Below are 19,253 nucleotides of genomic sequence, written 5' to 3'. Positions count from 1 at the left end.
GGGAGGCGGGGAGGAGGCGGAAAATTTTTTTTTCAATAAAAAACTATATTAAAAAAATAATCTCAAAAAGTAAAAATTATGAAATAAAAAAAAAGAATAATTATCCCTATTGTGCAAAAGAGAAAAATGCCGCTCGGTGAGAGAGATGAAGTGTCTGACGCTACATGGCTGCACATGGGGGAAACTGTGACTGAAGACTTTCTGGCTGGCTCCAGCGTTAACACCAGACACAGTCTCAGCAGCCTCTGCCAGGTAACTCCTAGAAGGCTGGGAAGCTCATGGCCTCTCAAGTGCAAGGAGGGGTTCACCAGACCTTTCGCCAGATGAACTGTTCCCCTCAGACCCTGGTGCAAGGGTTCTTTTAGATCCTGCATTCCTGGCCCAGCAACTGTACCAGTTCTAGCCCCCAGGAATGAAGCTTACGTAGGTATCCTTAACGAGCACACTGCAGGTGACAATCCCGAAGCTGGCTTCGGGTTAGCAAATATGCAACAGCCCTCAGTCTGGCTCAGGAGGGGCCATGAAGGAAGGTGGTGATTTCATAGTCTGGTTTCTAGGCTGTTTTTCAGCAGCTTTAGGGATGGTCCAAACAGCATGTGACTCTTGGAAATCATGAGACAGCAGGAGAGGAAACCCTGTGTGGCAATGAGGGCCTGGGGTAGGTGTGAGCAGGGGAATCCTAACCTGGGCACTGAAGAGATTAAAGGGGAAACGCTGATCCCACCTGCAGGAGGTCAGGAAACAAGTTCAGTGTCTTCCCATGTGCGTGTGTCCTACCTCTGTGCCAGGGGAGGAATCCACACTCAGCAAAGTGACATCAATCAACTTCTAGTCATAGATTCTCATCTGTCTGGAGCAATGGAAACTCTCAAGGCAGAACCCAAAACTCTATTTTTCCTTAGCAGGAACCTTCCTAGATCTCTGGTGACAGTCCAGATAGGATAGACCATTGGATGGTCTCGGTGACCTTAACCCGAGAACCCAGGACCCATAGTAAATGTCAAAACTACATGAATATAGATGCCCAAGGACCTGAGATGACTCCATTGGTAGAGTGCTTGCCAGGTAAGCACAGGACCCTGGGTTTGATTTCCAGGATCAGATAAACTAGGCACGATGAAGCACACCTGCAATCCCAGCAGTCAGTAGGTGGTTGCTGGAGGATCAGAGGTTCAGAGCCATCCTTGGCTCTTTTGAGGCCAGCCTGGGATGTACGGGACTGGGATGTCTCAAACAAAACGTAACAACAACTCTAGATACCCAGATGGGAACGCTAACAGGAAGTGAGCCAGTTCCTCCTACCTTCCGCTCTGCATTGAAAATGTTCCTATGTACTAAGCGCCCAGTCTGCCGAGTGTCTTACTAACCACATGTTGGTCTACATACAACGTCTGCAGACTGCCGAGTATCTTACGAACATGTTGGTCTACATACAACGTCTGCAGACTGCCGAGTATCTTACGAACATGTTGGTCTACATACAACGTCTGCGGATTGCCGAGTGTCATACTAACCACATGTTGGTCTACATACAACGTCTTCGGACTGCCGAGTGTCGTACTAACGACATGTTGGTCTACATACAACGTCTGTGGACACCTGCTGCTCAAAGGTGTAAACGTGCCTGTGGTACAAGTCTCATTGGATGTGCTGGTAGAGCCCACCTTCCCATGCGGGTCCTTGTAAGTACTCACACCGCCACGTGCCATGTTCCACAGAAGCCAGCAGAGCCAGGGGCTTTCACGGCCCTTTAGTGCAGGAAAGGGAAAGGAAAAGGGAAGATCCAGAGGACCCAGAGACTTTCTAGTAAGGAAGAGCTGGGCCTGAAGCGCTCATCGCTTGGGATGAAGGGGCTGAAGTTGCCGGGCTTTGGATGAAATCACCAAACCTGTTCCAAAACCACCTGGACTGACTCCATTGTGCTGTGCACTTCATTGCCCAGCGTGAAGACTGCAGCAGAAAAAAAACGGGGCTTAGGAGAATCCATTCCTGCATGTGAGGCAGTGGCCTTGCTTCGGAGCCACACAAGGACGTGTCTTCTGCTCACTGTTCTGCCAGTGCTTCAACCCCCAGAGCTTGAAGGATTCGGCTCAGATGCACCTTCAAAAGGGTGGCAATCCCAGCATGCCTTCATCATGGGTTTGGGGGGTTGTGGGCGGAGCTGGACATCAGCTGCCTTCCCATGTTCCCAGTCCTGCTGCCCACGAATAGCTCTGGACAGACAGGTTCTGCTCTCAGGTACTCTGGTCTCTCTCAGATTTGGGACTAATTGCGGCTCTGTTGGTCAAATGGCCGGGCTAGAGTCTCTCATAAAGCAGTCACTGCCCTCTTGCTACTGGGTTGGCGATGCCATACCCTGCTCCATCAATGAAGCCACTGAAGCCCAGAAAGGCTTCCTGATGCATCTGCACCATCCCATCAGAAGTAGCAGAGCTGGGTTCGAATCTAAGCTTGTGATGCTTCAAGGTCTCTTTCAGCATAAAAGGTCCTCAAAGTATAAAATCAAATTATTGGGTTTTTTTTTTTTGCTGTGATTTTCCATATTACTTCCATTCTAGTAAGACCTGTACTTTGAGAGCCAGAGAGATCATTCACTGAGGAAACATACCTGTGGCCAAGCCTGATAACCCGGGTTCCCATTCATAGGATATACACACATGGATAAGGAAATCAATGTGAAAAAATAAAGTTTTTTCCCCTTTGACTACCTTTTAGATAAAAATGAGAAGTTTTAAACAACTGTTTTGCCCATTTCTATTTCTGACATATGCTATCAGAAAGGCAATATTGAGCTCATGCACCCGGACAGGTTGGGCAACTGTATACTAAATATTTTTGAGGCTGAAGCCCAAGAGAGGAACCAGCTTATCCAAGGCCACACAGCTGCAGAAATCAAACTCAGAAACAAGACTCCCTGGCACAGCAGACCCCCCTCCCCACCCCAACCCCAGAATGCCACAGTTTCTACATTTGATTGGATTGTGGTCTGGGCTGGAGGTGGGGAGGGGCACAGAGCAGAGTGCTAGGGGCCTGGCTGAGAAGGAAGAAGGGAACAGAGGAGACTTTATGCCCAAGTGCTTCCTCCTTAGCAGACTTCACAAAGGAACGCTGGCCTCTGCCGCCTAGAGGTTTTTCATGTTGCAGCTCCTGTTGAATTGTTTTATGCTGCAGCTGTAAACCTCTGACAGAGAGGGCGCAGGGCCGGGGCTGACCCAGGTTTAACTGTGGCCCAGCCACTGTAAAGCCAGGGTTATGGGGCTCACTTCTGGTGCCAAGGCAGTTTAACAAGTATGAACGCACGTAATTCCTTCCAGCCCTGCCTCGGCATAGGAGAGCTGGTTCTGGGGCGAGGCTCCCTACGCCCCTGACAATGTGGTTCCTATTACCAGCTATCGCGCCTTGCAGAGCACCCCCCCCCACGCCCGGCCAGACTCCTTTCATCGCGATACCCAGCTTCGGGTCCCTCTGAGGGTTCTGCATCCCAGGAGGGAAGGAGATGGGAAGAGTGGGTGTTCTCTACAAAAGGAGCCTGTCTTACCTGTCTTCAGAAACCCTCCCCTGAACTCCAGTCTCTGCAACCCACGCACAACCTCTAGTCTTATTCTGAAAAATCTCAACCCCAGAGGAAATTTGAAATAGTACAAAAACATCCCTAAGTGCTTTACCTAAATCTGTCACGGCTAATACGTTGCCATGCTGCGATATCTATATTTATATGTAGCTTTTATTTTCTCTCTCAAAGCAAGTTGTAGGCTTCAGTACAGTGCACACAGCCTGGAATGAGGATGCCTCATAGCCTCAGTACCACGGCATCACTAAGGAAATGAGCAATGGCCTCGCAGCGCTCTACACGTGTGAACAGTGGCCCCGCAATGCCCTACACGCGTGAACAGCAGCCCCACAACGCCCTACACGTGTGAACCACGACCCTACAATGCCTACACAGGCCATATCTAAAGAATCCCACATCTTTCTTATAGCTTAAAAATCAATTATGATCTGATCAATATCCAAGTAAAATTTGGTTGCATTTTGCTGGTGTCTCTAAATCTAGGGGTGCTTCCCAATGACCCAAACACCTACATTTTTTCTTTTTCATGTCACCTACTTTCCTAAACCAGTGGCTCTCAACCCTCCTAACGATGCGGCCCCTGAACACAGTTCCTCATGTTGTGGTGATCCTCAGCCATAAAACTGTTTTCATTGCTACGTCATAACTGCTATTTTGCTACCATTATAATCATAACGTAAGTATCTGCTATATGGTCGCAGGGGTTGTGGCCTACAGGTTGAAAACCACTATTCTAAACAGTCCGGCCTCCTGCTCTATAGCCGGCCTGGCACCATGGGCAGGCTGGCCATGTCCTCTGGTAGCTTTGGGCTCAGCGCCTTTGGTGAGCCCATGTGTGGTGTTACAGGCTGCTGCTTCGACCTAGCTCTTGTTCTTTCCTTTCTCCTCCTCCTCCTCCTCCTCCTCCTCCTCCTCCTCCTCTTCCTCTTCTTGTCCTGTTCTTGTAGTGTTGGATGGAACCCTGGGCCATGCACACACTAGGCAAGTGCCCTAGCACTGAGTTCCAACCCCAACCCCTGGGCTTCTTCCGGCCTTGCTCCCAGCTGGCTTCACCATGGGGCTCTAGCAGGCACTGCACTGCGTCCGTGTTAGAATTATCTCCCTGCGTGGTTCCTTCCTTTGTAATTAGGAAGCAATCTGTGACACAGGACCAGCTCTGTGAGTGGGTCATCCAGACTGCCCCCTGCTCTCCTCCCTTTGCCATCCACTCTTTCGGAGGCTCATGGTCTCCAGCAGCCAGCCAGATGCCAAGGTCACTGGGTGTTTCACATCTGCCTTTCTCCCCTTCTTTAATTTCTCTATAGTTGGACATAAAAACCTAAAGATTTAACATATTAGAGGAGCAATGTGCATGCGTTTCTTGATCCCTTAGCAGGGTTGGACATTGCTGCTTAGGCTCCTCCTAGAGAGTAGGGTCTAGCTCCATATCCGGCAGTCTGTAAATACACCAGACGTCTTCGTGGAATGAGTAGCAGCTGAGCGGGTGAGCGGGTGAGTGGGGGGAGCGGGGGAGCCAGGGAGCCGGGGAGCCAGGGAGCCAGGGAGCCAGTGACTAAATACACACATCAGGGCAAAGTCCGGACTGAGGAGTCTAGGCTTGGAATCCCAGTTCCCAGTCTTCATACACAGGGCAAGTTTAGTCAATAGTTTGCCTGCTTTGGAAAAAAAAAGCCTAATATTCAAAATACTCACTCAAAAGGATCTTTATCCAGAAGCTAATATTGGGGACTTTGGAAGGGCTGCTGGAACTAAAGCAGCTTGTCAGACCAGTGAGGCCAGTGGCATATTTCACTGGCTCAGGGAAGGAGGGACCGGGTGAGTTCTGGAGGGCCATGGCTGCCAGGAGAGAAGGCGGCCCTGGAAGCTGCTGCAGAAGGAGCAGCTGGAATCGAGTCTGGGCCCGCTAGGTGTGCACCTAGCAGGATGGGTGCAGATACATCATGATCCTCTCTGTGTCCATCCCTTCTCAACCTTTGTCACCATGGGTCCTCTTTGATGTGGCCTGTGCATTATCCCAGGGCTTCTCCTGCTGGGCTGAGAGCAACTTCTGGCTGGTGAGCGGGGCTTCTGGGAAGCAGGGGGTGGGGGGTTGGGGGGGGTCAGAGGCCAGGCCGCTGAGTGATTTGATGACCTGAGAAGCCAGCCCATTGTCCAGGCCTTAAGGGGCCACTGCCCCCTTGCCATTAACCCACCTCAGGATAAAGGCCATCACCAGCTCGGACAAATAGGCAGCTCGGCCGGACCTCATGCATCATCTTGTCACCCACGCAGGGGCCCAACGGGGGGGGGGGCGGGTGTCTTAGAGCTGAGGGCACTGGAGTGCAACTCAGCAACTTCCATTCAGTGGGCTTCTGATCAGGGCCCCGGGGTTTGGAGCCAAAATGCACACTCGGTTTTGCCCTCCCCTCCAGGTGTGGGGGCTAGAAAGGAAATCTCTGATCTGCTTTGGAGGTTCCCCTAGACCCTGTGGCTTCCTGGGGGGCTGTCAAGAAAGGAGGACAAAGGCTGTTAGATGACCAAAGAAGGAACCCAGTGGGGCAAGAAGAGCTGGGTTGAAAGGCCAGGCGCTCTGGGGACGCAGTGTGCCACCAGCTATCTGAGCCATCCTGGGAAGACTGCCGGACTTCCCAAGGCTTAGCTAGCCCGCTCCACTGGTAATGGAACGATGACTACAACAGGGAATTTCCAGTCTTGACACCGGCCAGGCACTGTGCTACCATTTCACACTACATTCTACGACCAGGGACAGGAGGAAACTCGGAGGCTCCATCGTCTGCTAATCCCAGCTTCTATAATGATGAAGCCATAGGGTAACTCTGCCGCTCTAGAGCCTTCTGACCTCCTGGAGGAATCAATGCGGACAGAAATGCCAGAGCAGCCAGCACAGCACCTATGCCCCGAGGCGCTTGGTGATGGGACCCACTTTTCTGCTACACGATCTGCGTGTGACTTCAAGCCCAGCTGGGTCCAGAGTAGCACCCCGCCTTCAGCTGGTACTGCTTTCCTCCTCCCCCGCATCAAGCCCTGGAAGATGGAGTTTGCCCTCCGCAGCATACACAGGGAAGAGACTCTTGTGTGGCTGAGGTCCCAGCGTGAAGTCAGGCACCTCTGGCTACAGTTAGGCATCTGACATGCGATACACCATGTCAGTGTCAGGCCAGCCACCAGTGAGAGTGTAGACGATACAGGGGTCCTCCCAGGCTACACACCCCAGCCTTGAGGATCCGTTTGTCCTCACTGCCTGCTTTAGGGCTGAGCTGTTGAAGTCTGAGTCCGCCTTCCTGAGGCCAGGGGTGGAGAGGGGAAGTCGACTGAGGGGCTCTTTTCCTAGTGCATAGTCAGTCCTTGATCATAACTTGCTCACGTGAACTGCTTTTGAAGGGTAAACAAGGCTCTTTCTTTCCACATTAGCTAACCGAGACCCTCCCTTGATCTCACATTAACATGGAGTGTAGGAAAGATTTGCTCTCAGCATTGCTACACATCAGGGCGGGCGTAGCTGGGCCTAGGGGATGATATCTTAAGAAACAGGTAAACGCTGGGTAGAGGGCCTGGGCTTTCACATGGGGAGTGAGGCCTTGGAAGGATCGCTGTGGTTTAAAAGGGAGGAATGTAAGGGGGGCAGCAAACCAGAGGGGATGTCCTGCAATGGCTCAGGGCAAGGACACACTAAGAAGCTCTATGACTGAGGAGAGCTGAGTTTGTAAAGTCAACAGACAGCTCCCACTTCTTTTCTGGATGACAGCAGACAGGGGATCAAACTTCAGTATACCCACAATAAACTTTGGACCCTGAAAAATGCCCCCTATTTGTTTCTAATAAATAAGAGGGGAGAGGAGTGGCAAGGGGCACACTGAACTATGGGCTGCTTGGCCTCTGAGCCGGTCACAGGCTGCCGTCCTCAGTCCCCTCCCACAGATGGCCTTGCTGCCATCAGATGTGTATCCTGGAGCATGTCCTCTGGGACACTGACAGAGACGCTTCTGGAAGTATAAATACACGTACTATTATCATGAGCTGTTGCCGCAGCTCTCCAGAGCTAATTTATAGAAATGTGATCTACCAGCAGAGAGGGAAGGGGGCATAAATGAATTACCAGCCAGTTTCCTCTCCTTTCAACTCCGTGGGGGAAGGCCGCCGGCCAGAAGGAAAAAGCATCATAGTGCCAGACCGGTGGGGACCAGGAACAGTGCCGAGACTCTGGTCAGGAATGCAGCGAGGTAATGTTTCTAAGATCCCCATGCTATGTTTGCTTAGCTGCTGCCTTGGGCTCCCTTCTTCCCTCCCAATCTCTGAAAGTCACCCAGGGCGGTGTGTGTGTGTGTGTGTGTGTGTGTGTGTGTGTGTGAGAGAGAGAGAGAGAGAGAGAGAGAGAGAGAGAGAGAGAGAGAGAGAGAGAGAGAGANAGAGAGAGAGAGAGAGAGAGAGAGAGAGAGAGAGAGAGAGAGAGAGAGAGAGAGAGAGAGATAGATAGATATGGGGGGCAGCTGAGGACTCCTAGGCAGAGTTACTAATTGCTGTGACTGTCCTAAGTCTGGAGGGGAAGGAATGAAGGACCCTGCCTTCTTTCCATGATATCTGGACACTTTGGGGGCACAGAAGGACAAGAAGGAAGCCAGCATTCACCGGGTTCTCTCATTTGCACAGCAATCTGGCGAAGGGATAGAAAGGAAATGAAACTTCTGACAGAAGAGTGTCAAGCTGGGAGCTTGAGCCCCAGCCCCTTGAATCTATCCCAGCCCCCTGACCCTGAGAGTTAGTACTCTGGACTCCAAATCCCAGCAGGCCATGTCCTGACCCCTCCCTAGGCCAAGAAGAGGCTGAATAGATTCCACAGGGCCACACATCCCAGCAGGGGGATATGTGCCCCCATCATCTTTCCCTACCCTGGTTCCACATCATGCCATTTCTGCTTCTTCTAACCTTGTAAAGCAAAGTTGTTGTTTTTCTTCTTTAAGTTGTCGAATCTCAAACACCTACATAAATAACGGCAGTCCAGAGGAAGCCGCATGGTTTCCTGGTCCACACTGAGAGCCATTAGCCGATAATGGGGGATCCAGCTGAGCTCCAAGCACCCAGCTTGGCCCTGATGACAGGGTAGAGGACCAGAGAAGTGGGGGAGGGTGGGAACAGATGGTCTGCAAAGACCACGCTTAGGGATGGGAAGGAAGGCTGGGTGCTGGGAGCAGCCGGAGACATTTAATCTCAAGGTGGGAAGGCTCTGAGGGGTGGCAGAGCTGCGTCCCCTGCGGATGACCTCGGTGTCTGGTGAGAACAATCATTAAGTAGTTCTCCCATGGGGAGCGCTTCCTCTTTCATCCCTTGGCGTGAAGTGATGGAGGACATCTCGCTAGGCACCCAGATACACCTGCCAATGTCCCTGTTTAACAACGAGAGCAAGGCTTTGCTCCACAGCCTAGAGCAGGCACACTCTTACCAGAACATGACAACCCGCTTTCATTGTGTCTATTTTTACGGTTAGCTTCTATTTATGGCCAACCACACACTTGTCATATGGCGGCAGTGGCACACAATTTCCCTCTTAAAACAAAGAAATTCAGTTACATCAGATAGTTTAGGGAAAGATGTGGCTGAAAAGAACATCAATATCAGTGGAGGTGGGCACAATGCTGGGGCCACACCGGGATGCGGACACAGAAGCAAACAAGGTCTGGAAAACTTTGAGTCCGGTTCTTTCACTGTCCAGACTCCTACAGGGTGGCCTAGAAGGTCAGCGACAGGCTGAGGGTTAGAGCCATTCAGGTGGTCTGGTCTGTAGCCCCCACACCAGTGGAATTCACGCTGGCTTCGGGTCTTGGCAGAGGTTTGTAACCAGACAGCAAGCTTTGCTGATGGCAATGGTTTCACAAGCTGGACCTTCTGTTGTACAGCCAACCCTACATGGACGTACAAATGCCCTTCTGCACACCTCACCTCCAGCACACAAGCTCCAAGCTCAGTCACCCTGGAGGCTCTGTGGATCTAAGAGTGAGCGTCTGGATGGGAGCTTTGGGAAAGGGAAATTTGCCCATGCTAATGTCCTGATTCTCCTTGGTCTCTTTCCAGGCTCTTCTTCGAACAGCCTGGGCACGCAGGTGTCAGAGATACGTGCGGATTTGGCCTGCTATAAATGAGGACCCTACAGGGCCCGCTGCTAACATTGCAATAGGAACACGAAGCAGGCTGTTTGCAGATGGAAAACGTCAGGACGCACGGCTGACACGCCTCCTCACGGGGTGGCGTTGGAGTCCTGAGATCCAATCACGCCCCACACTAAACGTGCTATTTCTGTACTTTTTAATACAACGGTATTTGGGGAAAGGAGGGAAAATAAACGGGGCGCGGTTGCAGTCTAGTCACGTGAGTGACTAATTAGAGGACCCCTGTTCTCCCAGGACATTGGGCTACATTAATTCAAAGTGTGACTTGTTTGTTTTGTAGGGTCAAGGAGACGCTTTACCTCCTAGAAAGCCAAAGTGGCAATTAGATTAGTCACCAGAGTTTGCCCGAGGTAACGCATGAAAAAGGGCTTTGTAAATTACATAAAATAGAAGTGTCCCCGTTGAGGCTGTCCCCGCTGCCCCCAATTAGGGGGCATAATAGTTTGTTCCTGGTGGGAGGCAGAGATGAGCCCTGATCTAGTTAAGGGAGCACCTGGCCGAGCACAAAGAACACAGGAGAAGGGACCGTAACTGCGAATCCCGACTGCACCAAAGCGGATCTCTTATCTCTGCGAATCTGCAAGGCTGGGCCCGTGTGGCTCAGTGCGCATGCGCCCGTGTCATATGTGGGACTAGCTGGAAGGAAGACAAGGGATTGTCCAGCAAGGTTGTGAATTTTCAAGTTGGAATTTTCAAGTTGGAAGCTAGGCCTTCACAAACTCGGAACAGAGCCAGGAAATGAGACCCTGGCGGACAGGAGTGGTATCTGTTCTCAAAACAGGGAGACATCCAACCTTCGTTGTTTCAGGAGAGAGAGAGAGAGAGAGAGAGAGAGAGAGAGAGAGAGAGAGAGAGAGAGAGAGAGAGAGAGAGAGCGCTCAGCCAGTAAAATGCTTGTCTCACAAGCGGGAGGACCCAAGTCTGATGCTAGCACCCACATAAATATCTGGGCATTGCGGTGAACAGGGAGGTAGAGACAGGAAGACCCCTGGTGCCCACTGACTAGCCAGACACACATAATAGGTGAGCTCCAAGCCAAAAGAAGAAGGCCACATTGGTAAGGATGACACCCAAGTCTGTCTTTGACCTATGTGTGTGTGTGCGTGCACACATACACACACACACACACACACACACACACACACACACACACATGCCGTGCCCATACACTTTGAAGCTGGGCATGAAGATGGTCATGGGTAGTCATGCCTGTAATCCTAATGCGTGGGAGGTTGGCATTGGTGGGGGGGAGTCACAAGTTCAAAATCAGCCTGGACTACATAGCAAGGCCATGTCTCAAAGCACCAAACCAAACGAAACCATACCAGCCAAGCAACTGACCAATCAACCTTGTTTGGTTGCAAAATCTGCCTTGAATAGACACGAGGCCTGGAGTCTTCCTCCTTCCTTCCTCCTCCGTCCTCCCTCCTTCTTCCCTACTTCTTTCCTTCTCCCTCCCTCCCTCCCTCCCTCCCTCCCTCCCTCCCTCCCTCCACACTGATATAAACTATTTGTATGTTTTACCGCAGAGATTGGGATGTGCTTGGTGATGGGACAAGAACACGGCGTGTACTCTATTTACTCTGGAATCGGCGAGACTTGCGGTTCCGGGGATTCATTTATTTCCTAAGATCTCTGCTTACAACACTCTTCACCTCCCTCTCTCGGGAGAACATCCACCGACAAGGAAGGATTCCACTTGTCTTTCTAGCAGGAGAAAGGAGACTGAACAGACTTCCTCACACACCTTGTGTCACGCGGATGTATTTACCAACAAGCTTCTTTTGACGTAAGAAGAGTTGAGGGGAACAGTGGACAGAATTGAGGGAGTGCTTGACACCCCTCAAATCCCAGCAGCCTTTCGCCCAGGGAATGTGTCAAGCAAGCAGACCCAAGTCCTGTGACCACCATGAGTGCCATGAAATTCACAGCGAAAGAAGAAAAACAATCTGGCCGGGCAAGTCTCTCTATCCTTAGAAACAGGCATTGCTTCGCCTTCTGATTTCACAAGTTGACTTGAAAGGACCCAGTAGGCTCCCCTGGGAATGCTGCATAGGTTCTAAATGAAGTTGAACTTTTTTTTTTTTAAAGAAAACACTTTTTGGAAGGAGTTTGCATGCATAGCCATGTTTCCCATTTAGAAAGAAAAATAAACAGTCCTCTGCTGGATTGGAAGTCAAAACAAAAACAATCCCAGCTGCCTAAGACCCAAGCAAGGCAGTGAAAACGCTAAACAATCTTGCTGCTGGCCAGGGAAGCATTTTCTAGGGCCAGGTAGGAAGGGTCTGGGGCCAGAGGGAGCCAAGGACACATGTAGGGTTTTGCTTTGGGAGATTTTTGCAATAATTTTGTAATTTCGCAACCAAATTTTGCATTGAAAAAAACCTGGTCTGATTCATCTATGGAACCCTTGAGATCCTCATAGAAAGGCCACAAAGATTCGGTGCCATGGTCTCAGAGAGGCCTGGGGTTCAAACCTGATCCTATTGCTTAGAGGCTCAGCGAGGGAGAGGAAAAGGCTCACCTCTTGGGGCCCCTGTTATTTCTATGAGACCTAAATGGGTCACAGAGTAGATAAGAGGACTAGTCAATGCCTCCCTAAGATAAAGAGGGCTCCCCAGTGCTGGGCACTTCATAAATGTTTGTGAGGTGACAAACAGAAATCAAACAACCTGGAATTCTTTCAAAAGAAAAAAAATCCAATTCAGCGCTGGTGGAATTCCTTCTCTTCGGCTGGTCTTACTATGGATACAGAAAGACCTGGATCTGGCATTAGAAATAAGACAAAAGAAAGAGAGCCCTGGAGGCAGGAAGCTTTGGTTTGGACTCTTTGTCTTCCACAGTGGCCATGATTAAGTCACTGCCCTCATCTCTGGGCCTCAGTTTACCCTCAAAAGTGAAATGCAAATAAATCCAAGACCAAAGATGATAATGCATGCTAAGAAAATGCATGCATACAGAAGGTATGTTAGATGCATGTTCTTTCGCCCCTCCCAACACCCCCAGGCTTTGAGAAGCTCTTCACAGCCTTCTCAAGGCTCTTTATTTCCTGACCCTTTAAGCCCTACCTCTAAGTTTCCAAAGCCCCCTGGCTTCAGAATGCAGTTGAACACAACTGATGAAACACTGTTGATTCTGGACGTTTCTATGGGGTTAGGACAAGCATCCCCTTAATCCTAACCACTTCCTGAGCGCCTGGACTGTGACGGGTTGATATTTCGGGGAAATCTTTCCCTATTCACACCAGAGACTTCTGGACGAGTGCCCTGGGGAGGATTAGGGCTGTGATGACAGAAAGAGCGATTTACCCTCTCTCTTCCCTGCCACCGGGACAATGGGCTGCGGGGAGATGCCCCTTGCTTCTCTCTGCACTTTACATGGGGATTTCGGCAGGGCAGCTCTGAGGCCACACAGACCCAGGTCCCAGCACCTGCTGGAGCAGACACAGCAGCTGGGAAAGACTTCAGGGGAATAGCTAGAAGGCAGCCTGGGCCCTGAGGGGGCTGGTTCCAAGGGGACAGCTCCTTCCTGACACTTGTGGAAAGCAAAGGAAAGTGAGAAACCTCTGCACCGACACCCTCCAGAGCCAGAGAAGTAGCCTGGGTCAAGTACAGCCAGAGAGGAGTCTCAGGCGAGCCACCCTTCAGGGGTTTAGCATTTTACCTGCATGGGATGGCCTCAAGCCTCAACTCAGCGGCAGAGGGTGTGGTATGGAGGTAGGGATGCCCAGGGCCTCTCCGGTTGGCAAAGGGCTCCACCTCTGACTTACATCCCTACTGCCCAGCTTTGTAGTTTTTAAAACTAGCAGAACCTCAGCAGGTGTCCTTACCTCATGGATGGAGTAACTGACTGAGGGGACAGGAGCTTGCCGAAGACGGCACATTGAGGATCTGGCTCCGCAGCTTGCTCACTGGGTCATTTACTCACTTAGAAGGTAACACTGAATAAAGAGCATTTGTTTTTAAGGCCGGGGACCAAATCGCTAACAGTGGTCATTTCTGGAACACAGACTGCTCAAGGAAGTGACCTTTCACTTTTCTGCATCATCCGAGGTATAAACAGACTTCCTTACTTTACAATTAGCCAAAGCAATAAACACAATTTCATGAAGATATATTCGCCTCCCCCTGAAACAAATCAGATAAAACCTTGCAAACATTTACTGGACCCACAATGTAGAGACCAGCTTACTGTCACTTGCACGGGGACAGGACCTTCCCATGTGGGACTTTGCGGCCAGAAAGACAGGAGGTAAGGCACAGCAGCGGGCTCTCATGGCACCTACCCCAGAACAGCAGCCAAGGAGGACCCAGACTCTCCCTTCCCACCACGGACACATTTACTAATGAGGTTTAGAAGACCCTAGGGAAGGAGTTCATAGCACGTCAAGGCCCCTGGGAAGCAGACGCTCAGAAGAGCTGAGCAGAGCAAACAGCTGCCACCAAAGGCCTCCTGTGGTCTCTGCACATCAACAAAGCAAGAGTGAGCACCTCAGCCTGCCTCAGAGCTTATGACAAAGCCACGGCTCCGGGTCAGTTATTAGCAAAGGGAGAGATTAAGGACTTTCATCTCTCGTCTTTTCTTTTTTCCTGCAAGGTTTATTTACTTAGAAGTGAATGGAGAACGTTATCAATTATCCATCAATCTATCTATACTTGTTCTCTATTTCTATATCAATATTTATATATTTATAGGTAGGTACAGATATTTACAGACATATTTTTTTTCCTCATTAAGCTCATGATGGTAACTGGCAGAGGCATGATCAGCACATGACATTAATAAAACCAGATTTTTTAGAAACGGCTCTATCACCGACAAGACGGCCCGAGGCAAGAACACTGAATAGCCAGTGAACCACAGAGCCGGACACCTGACAGAGGAGGACTTTCCCCTAGTCCAGAATCCCTGCTTCTTTCCTCTCTAAGGATGTTCTGTCTCAGAGGAAGCCCCAAAGATATGGGGCCCTGGACTGGATGGGTTTGGTCAGAGGCTCCAGTGATCTGGGAAGCCTTCCGTATTCTTCTACGTCAGTGTCTGCTTTGTGCCCAGTTCCTGAGTGTAAAGGAGAGGGAGCTGGCTCCCCAACTCCTACCCAGAATTCTCTGTCCATGCATGTCCAGAATAGTCCTGGTATCAAAGACTGACCCACCAGACCCATTCCTCCCCACCCAGCCAGCATCTCCTAGAGGAGACATTTTCCAGTTCTCAGCCACGCTGTCAGCCAGCATGCTTGCTAGGCTCTGTCCTTCCTTATCACCTGCAGCTGTCTCCCTCTGCTCCTGAGAGAAGCCAGGGCCTTGGGTGTTTCTCCCAGCATGCGGAGTGCTCCAGGATATGTGGAGAGCCTTCTCAGAGAGGCTCTGAATGACCTCTACAGGGGAGCGGCAGGTGACGAGGCAGGCACCACTACGATGCTGTTCATCGTGACCTGGATACCAGGCCGCCTGCTTTTACATCTGAACAAACTTGGGGAGTCAATGAGACTTGTCCAAAGCCCCCAGGCATGGAGCTTTGATAGGGTGCAGAGCTGTATGGTACCAGGGTCCAACAAGCCTGCTTCACGCTTCTCTCGATCTTGGGCACCTTTTCCTGAATACAGCCTAGAGTGCAGCTCCACAAGGCACTTCTAAGATTTGTTTTATATTAAATTATGTCTATATGTGTTCATCTGTACACGCTATGAGCACATGTGTACACATGCCTGCAGGGACCAGCAGCATTGAATATCTCTGGAGCTAGAGTTTCAGGAGATTGGGAGGCACCTGATGTGGGTGCTGGGAATGCAACTCAGACCCCTGCATAAGATCAGCTTGCACTCTTAAGCACTGAGCCATCTCCCCAGCCCCATGCAGGCATTTATAAATAAATGTTTACCAAATCAATACAACTTCAGGTGGTCTTCGTTGGAAAAGCCCAATTTTCTTTCTCCTATTAGAATCAGGAAACTCTGGAGCCATTAATGCAACCCCAAGTTCTCTCACACACATTTTCTGTTTCTCCTACTGGCTCAAATCCCCCATAGGAACATCTCTGCAGAGAAGCGCGCTGGCCACGCTGGCGGGACAGGTGGGTATTTTGGGCCAAGTGCAGGATCAAGGTGGGGCTCTTTCACTAAACCCTTTACACCTAAGCTCCGCAAGTCAAGTTTTCTTATTGCTAACGAGGGACACTGTCACACACACACACACACCTCCGTAGCTTTGTGAGTAGGATCTAAGGAAGCAACAGGTGACTGCCTGGAGGGCGCTTACACCCAACAGAGAGCCAATCGGAAAAGCAAGGCCCCCACCCTCCAGTTTGCGTCTTTGTCTCTTCCCGGCGTTTAGTCTCTTGCTGTCTGTGCACCTCTGTCTCAGGCACCTGTCACAGGACAAAGCCTTCTCCGTGGGGCGGACAGGAACTGGCTACCCCAAGTCCACGGAACCGCCCAGGTCCCCGGCTACCCACGAGCCCCCACCATGCACCAGGCCACTCAGCTCTTGCAAAGGTACGAGAGACTGGAGCGGGCATAGCCCACGAAAAGAAATAAACCATTAAAAGTTAGCAAAAAAGAGAGAAGCACTTACCGTTTGCTGCGACCCCCAGGCTGGCGGAGCCACTTTTAACTAAGAATGAGTTAGGGACAAACTCTTCCTCAGAGTCTGAGTCCAGGGTTGGCTGGGCCACACCGTTGCCTAGCAACCGCCTCTGGCTCTCATTGGCCGGAGGGGAGGGGGGCGGGGAGGGGGACTGCTCAATAGGGGTTGATGAAGCAGATGAACAATGCAAGGGAGCACCTGCGGGCCACAAAGACAAACACAGACAGAAAAAAATAATGAAAATCCATTTCGAAGCACACGGGGAAGGGGAGGCAACAAAATAAAACACGTAATAAAACACGCATCAACGGGGGGCGGGAGCTCTGGACGCTATGATCCGCTGCACGTGTGGCCTGGACAGGGGCTCTCTCTGTGCAGAGAAAGTTGGTGAGCGCTCCTTCTGAAGAGCAGGAGTTGGCCCACACCTCAGAAACAGCAGGAGCGGCTTCTTCGTTGTTTAGCCTTTCTTTGACAGAGGCCTGAAAGCCCTGGCAGGCCATGTTTACTGCTGACTGAGCCTTTTACAGAACAAGAGATTGCCTTCTACAGCCACAGTGGCCTCTCTGGTAAAATGAGCAGCCAGGGGTTGGGTGAAGGCTGAGCCCCCGTGACCCAGCCATTCTGTGATGTCACTGAACTGAAATGATGTTCTTATTAGTGAGATTTGAATCCGACTTGCCTGCAACAAGTCCCAGGTCTCATAAAAAGGGAGAGAGAGCTGGAAAAAATGAGCTCAGGCTCTCCTCCACCTTGGGCGGCCTAGAGTCTCAGCGTAGCAATATTTTAGTATTCTGAGGCTATTACATGTTACGATCCTTATATTCTGACATTCTTTGCAAACTTCTTGAAGTCAAGAGCTTTAGCAGTCTCCCTCTTTTATTGTAAGGGAATGCCAGGCTCACACCAGGCATGGAAGATATCTGTTACATATATCAATGCTAGAGCTCTGACATTCTAGGATCCTTATGTCCTGATGGCCGAAATGATAATACCCTATTCATATCAGGACACTGCCAGTCTGTGAGTTCCAAGACAAGACCGGACCACACATGCAGCACATCGTGTACAAGAGAGGACATCAGCACAAACACACAGAAGTATACAGTACAACACAGGCTCCACCCGCCGGCAACGGCTGCTCTTTTCTCCCACCTTGTCTGGGAGAATGTGTGCGGCACAACTGTATGCGGGCAAACTCTGCAAAGGGACTTTACCTCAGGAAACACAGCCTGGCTCAGAGGGGTCATCTTAACACTGAACAGGATCTTAGGAGGCACAGAACTTCTGTTCTGGGGACACATAACGGGAACCCCCCTCCCCCCCAGTTCATAGCCACCAAATCCAGCAGTATTTTAAGGATTCCACTGCTTGTGCTTAACCGTACATAACTACACTTTAAAGAATTGCTTCGTGTGCCATTAGGCTGGTTAGTTCAGAGATTCACCAAGGAAAAGGGAAGTAGTGGGGATCAATGACCCAAGGTACATTCTTTGGGTGGCTTTCCCTTTTGGTTCTTCGTTTCTCTACCCAAAAACTTTGGACTGTGGTTCAACTGTCCAAACCAGTACCTCAAATTTACCACGAGAGCCTTCCCTGACACACTTACAAGCCGGCACAATAAGGCTGAGCTTGCCTTTATCAGCCTTGTCTCCCCAACCGATGCCACCGTTTTCTCTGTTATAGTTCAAACACATGCAACTGTCCCCGGCACTAACGTGTACAATAACCCCTGTTTGCCTTGTTCACATTTAGCATAGGCTTCAAGAATTTACCAGAATTGAGGCTGATGCCACTGCCTACTGTTTTATTAGTTCTATGATTTGGGGGAGAATGACTTCCATGCGCCCCTTTGAAAGCTCTCTACTCCCCACACACTCTGATATTTATGCTGTAAGCACCATAGATGATCTGTGGGAGTCTCTAGGACATATGAGCATGTAGGAGCCGAGAGCTTGCTTGTTGGTTCCCGGCCACCTGGCTAGCTTAGACCCTGAAATAATCACACAGAAACTGTATTCATTAAATCACTGCATGGCCCATTAGCTCTAGCTTCTTATTGGCTAAGTCTTACATATCAATTTAACCCATTTCTATTAATCTGTATTTCGCCACGTGGCAGTGGCTTACCAGCAAAGTTTCGGCATGTTTGAATCTGGCAGTGGCTCCAAAGCATCTCTCTGACTCTGCTCTTTTTTCTTCCAGCATTCAGCCTAGTTTTCCCTGCCTACCTAAGTTCTGCCCTGCTATAGGTCCAAATCAGTTTCTTTATTCATTAATGGTAATCACAGCACACAGAGGGGACTCCCATATCACCTAAGAGCAGTGCTCGCAAAATGTTTAGGGAATTGAACAAAAACATCACATCAAGACCCCTGTTCATGACTCTTTTGCCCCTGCAAAGCCAGTTTTTGAACATTTTTTTCTCTACCAGGCTACATGTATTAAGCATGCATATAAATGAATATATATATACATTTTCCTCATCATTCACTCTCTCCAGTCAGAGCTTCTGTTCTGATGAGCCTGAGAAACCCAGGGCCACACCCATCCAGATGCTACAGCTTCAGACCAAAGCTAAGAAATGGACTATGTTGTTCCAGAGTGCCTCTGACACCCTCCCCTCAGTAGAATGGTCAGGCTTCGCCAACCTTACATTTATAGAACTAAGCAAATTGTTCCATCTCAAACTTCAGGACCCAGGTTCAAGTCCAGCCCTACACCTCTCTCAGGGCTTCCCATCTTCCTCTGCTTTCCTGTCTTGGCCATCCCTTGGAATATGGGTTCTCTCTGAATACTCACTGTCAGTGACTGAATTCCCTAACCAAGGGTCAAACCTTAGCAGGCTGGGAAGTGTCTATGAGGTACAGACATCTCCAGAAATGTGGTCGGTACCTTTTGCTCACTCCCCAGCAGCCATGAATCTCAGTGATCTCCAAGGTA

At 50.2% G+C, this 19,253-nt stretch overlaps 1 protein-coding gene and 1 long non-coding RNA gene across 10 annotated transcripts in view; one reads left to right on the top strand and one right to left on the bottom strand.

The window, feature by feature from the left end:
- The window catches only part of Tenm4 (teneurin transmembrane protein 4), a 652,091-nt gene that overhangs the window by 224,574 nt on the left and 408,264 nt on the right, over positions 1-19,253 (bottom strand). For 6 of the 9 annotated variants that reach the window (XM_050154435.1, XM_050154436.1, XM_050154432.1 and 3 more), the window contains one exon: positions 16,302-16,511. The exons of 1 other annotated variant lie outside the window; for it this stretch is intronic. In XM_050154435.1, the coding sequence (XP_050010392.1) occupies positions 16,302-16,511 (210 nt within the window). Of the gene's footprint in view, positions 1-1,664; positions 1,820-16,301; positions 16,512-19,253 lie in introns of those variants that run through there. 2 more of the 9 variants (XM_050154439.1, XM_050154440.1) reach the window with 2 other exon arrangements.
- On the top strand, positions 7,526-11,412 carry LOC126508927 (uncharacterized). Its single transcript, XR_007594006.1, has 3 exons — positions 7,526-7,791; positions 9,638-10,399; positions 11,262-11,412. It is a non-coding gene; the product is annotated as an uncharacterized lncRNA (long non-coding RNA).

Source organism: Alexandromys fortis, unplaced genomic scaffold (assembly GCF_014885135.2).
Source record: "Alexandromys fortis isolate MF-2015 unplaced genomic scaffold, M_Fortis_MF-2015_v1.1 scaffold_77, whole genome shotgun sequence".
NCBI lineage: Eukaryota > Metazoa > Chordata > Mammalia > Rodentia > Cricetidae > Alexandromys > Alexandromys fortis.
The sequence above is the reverse complement of the archived record's forward strand: the minus strand, read 5'-3'. Positions and strand labels throughout refer to the sequence as shown.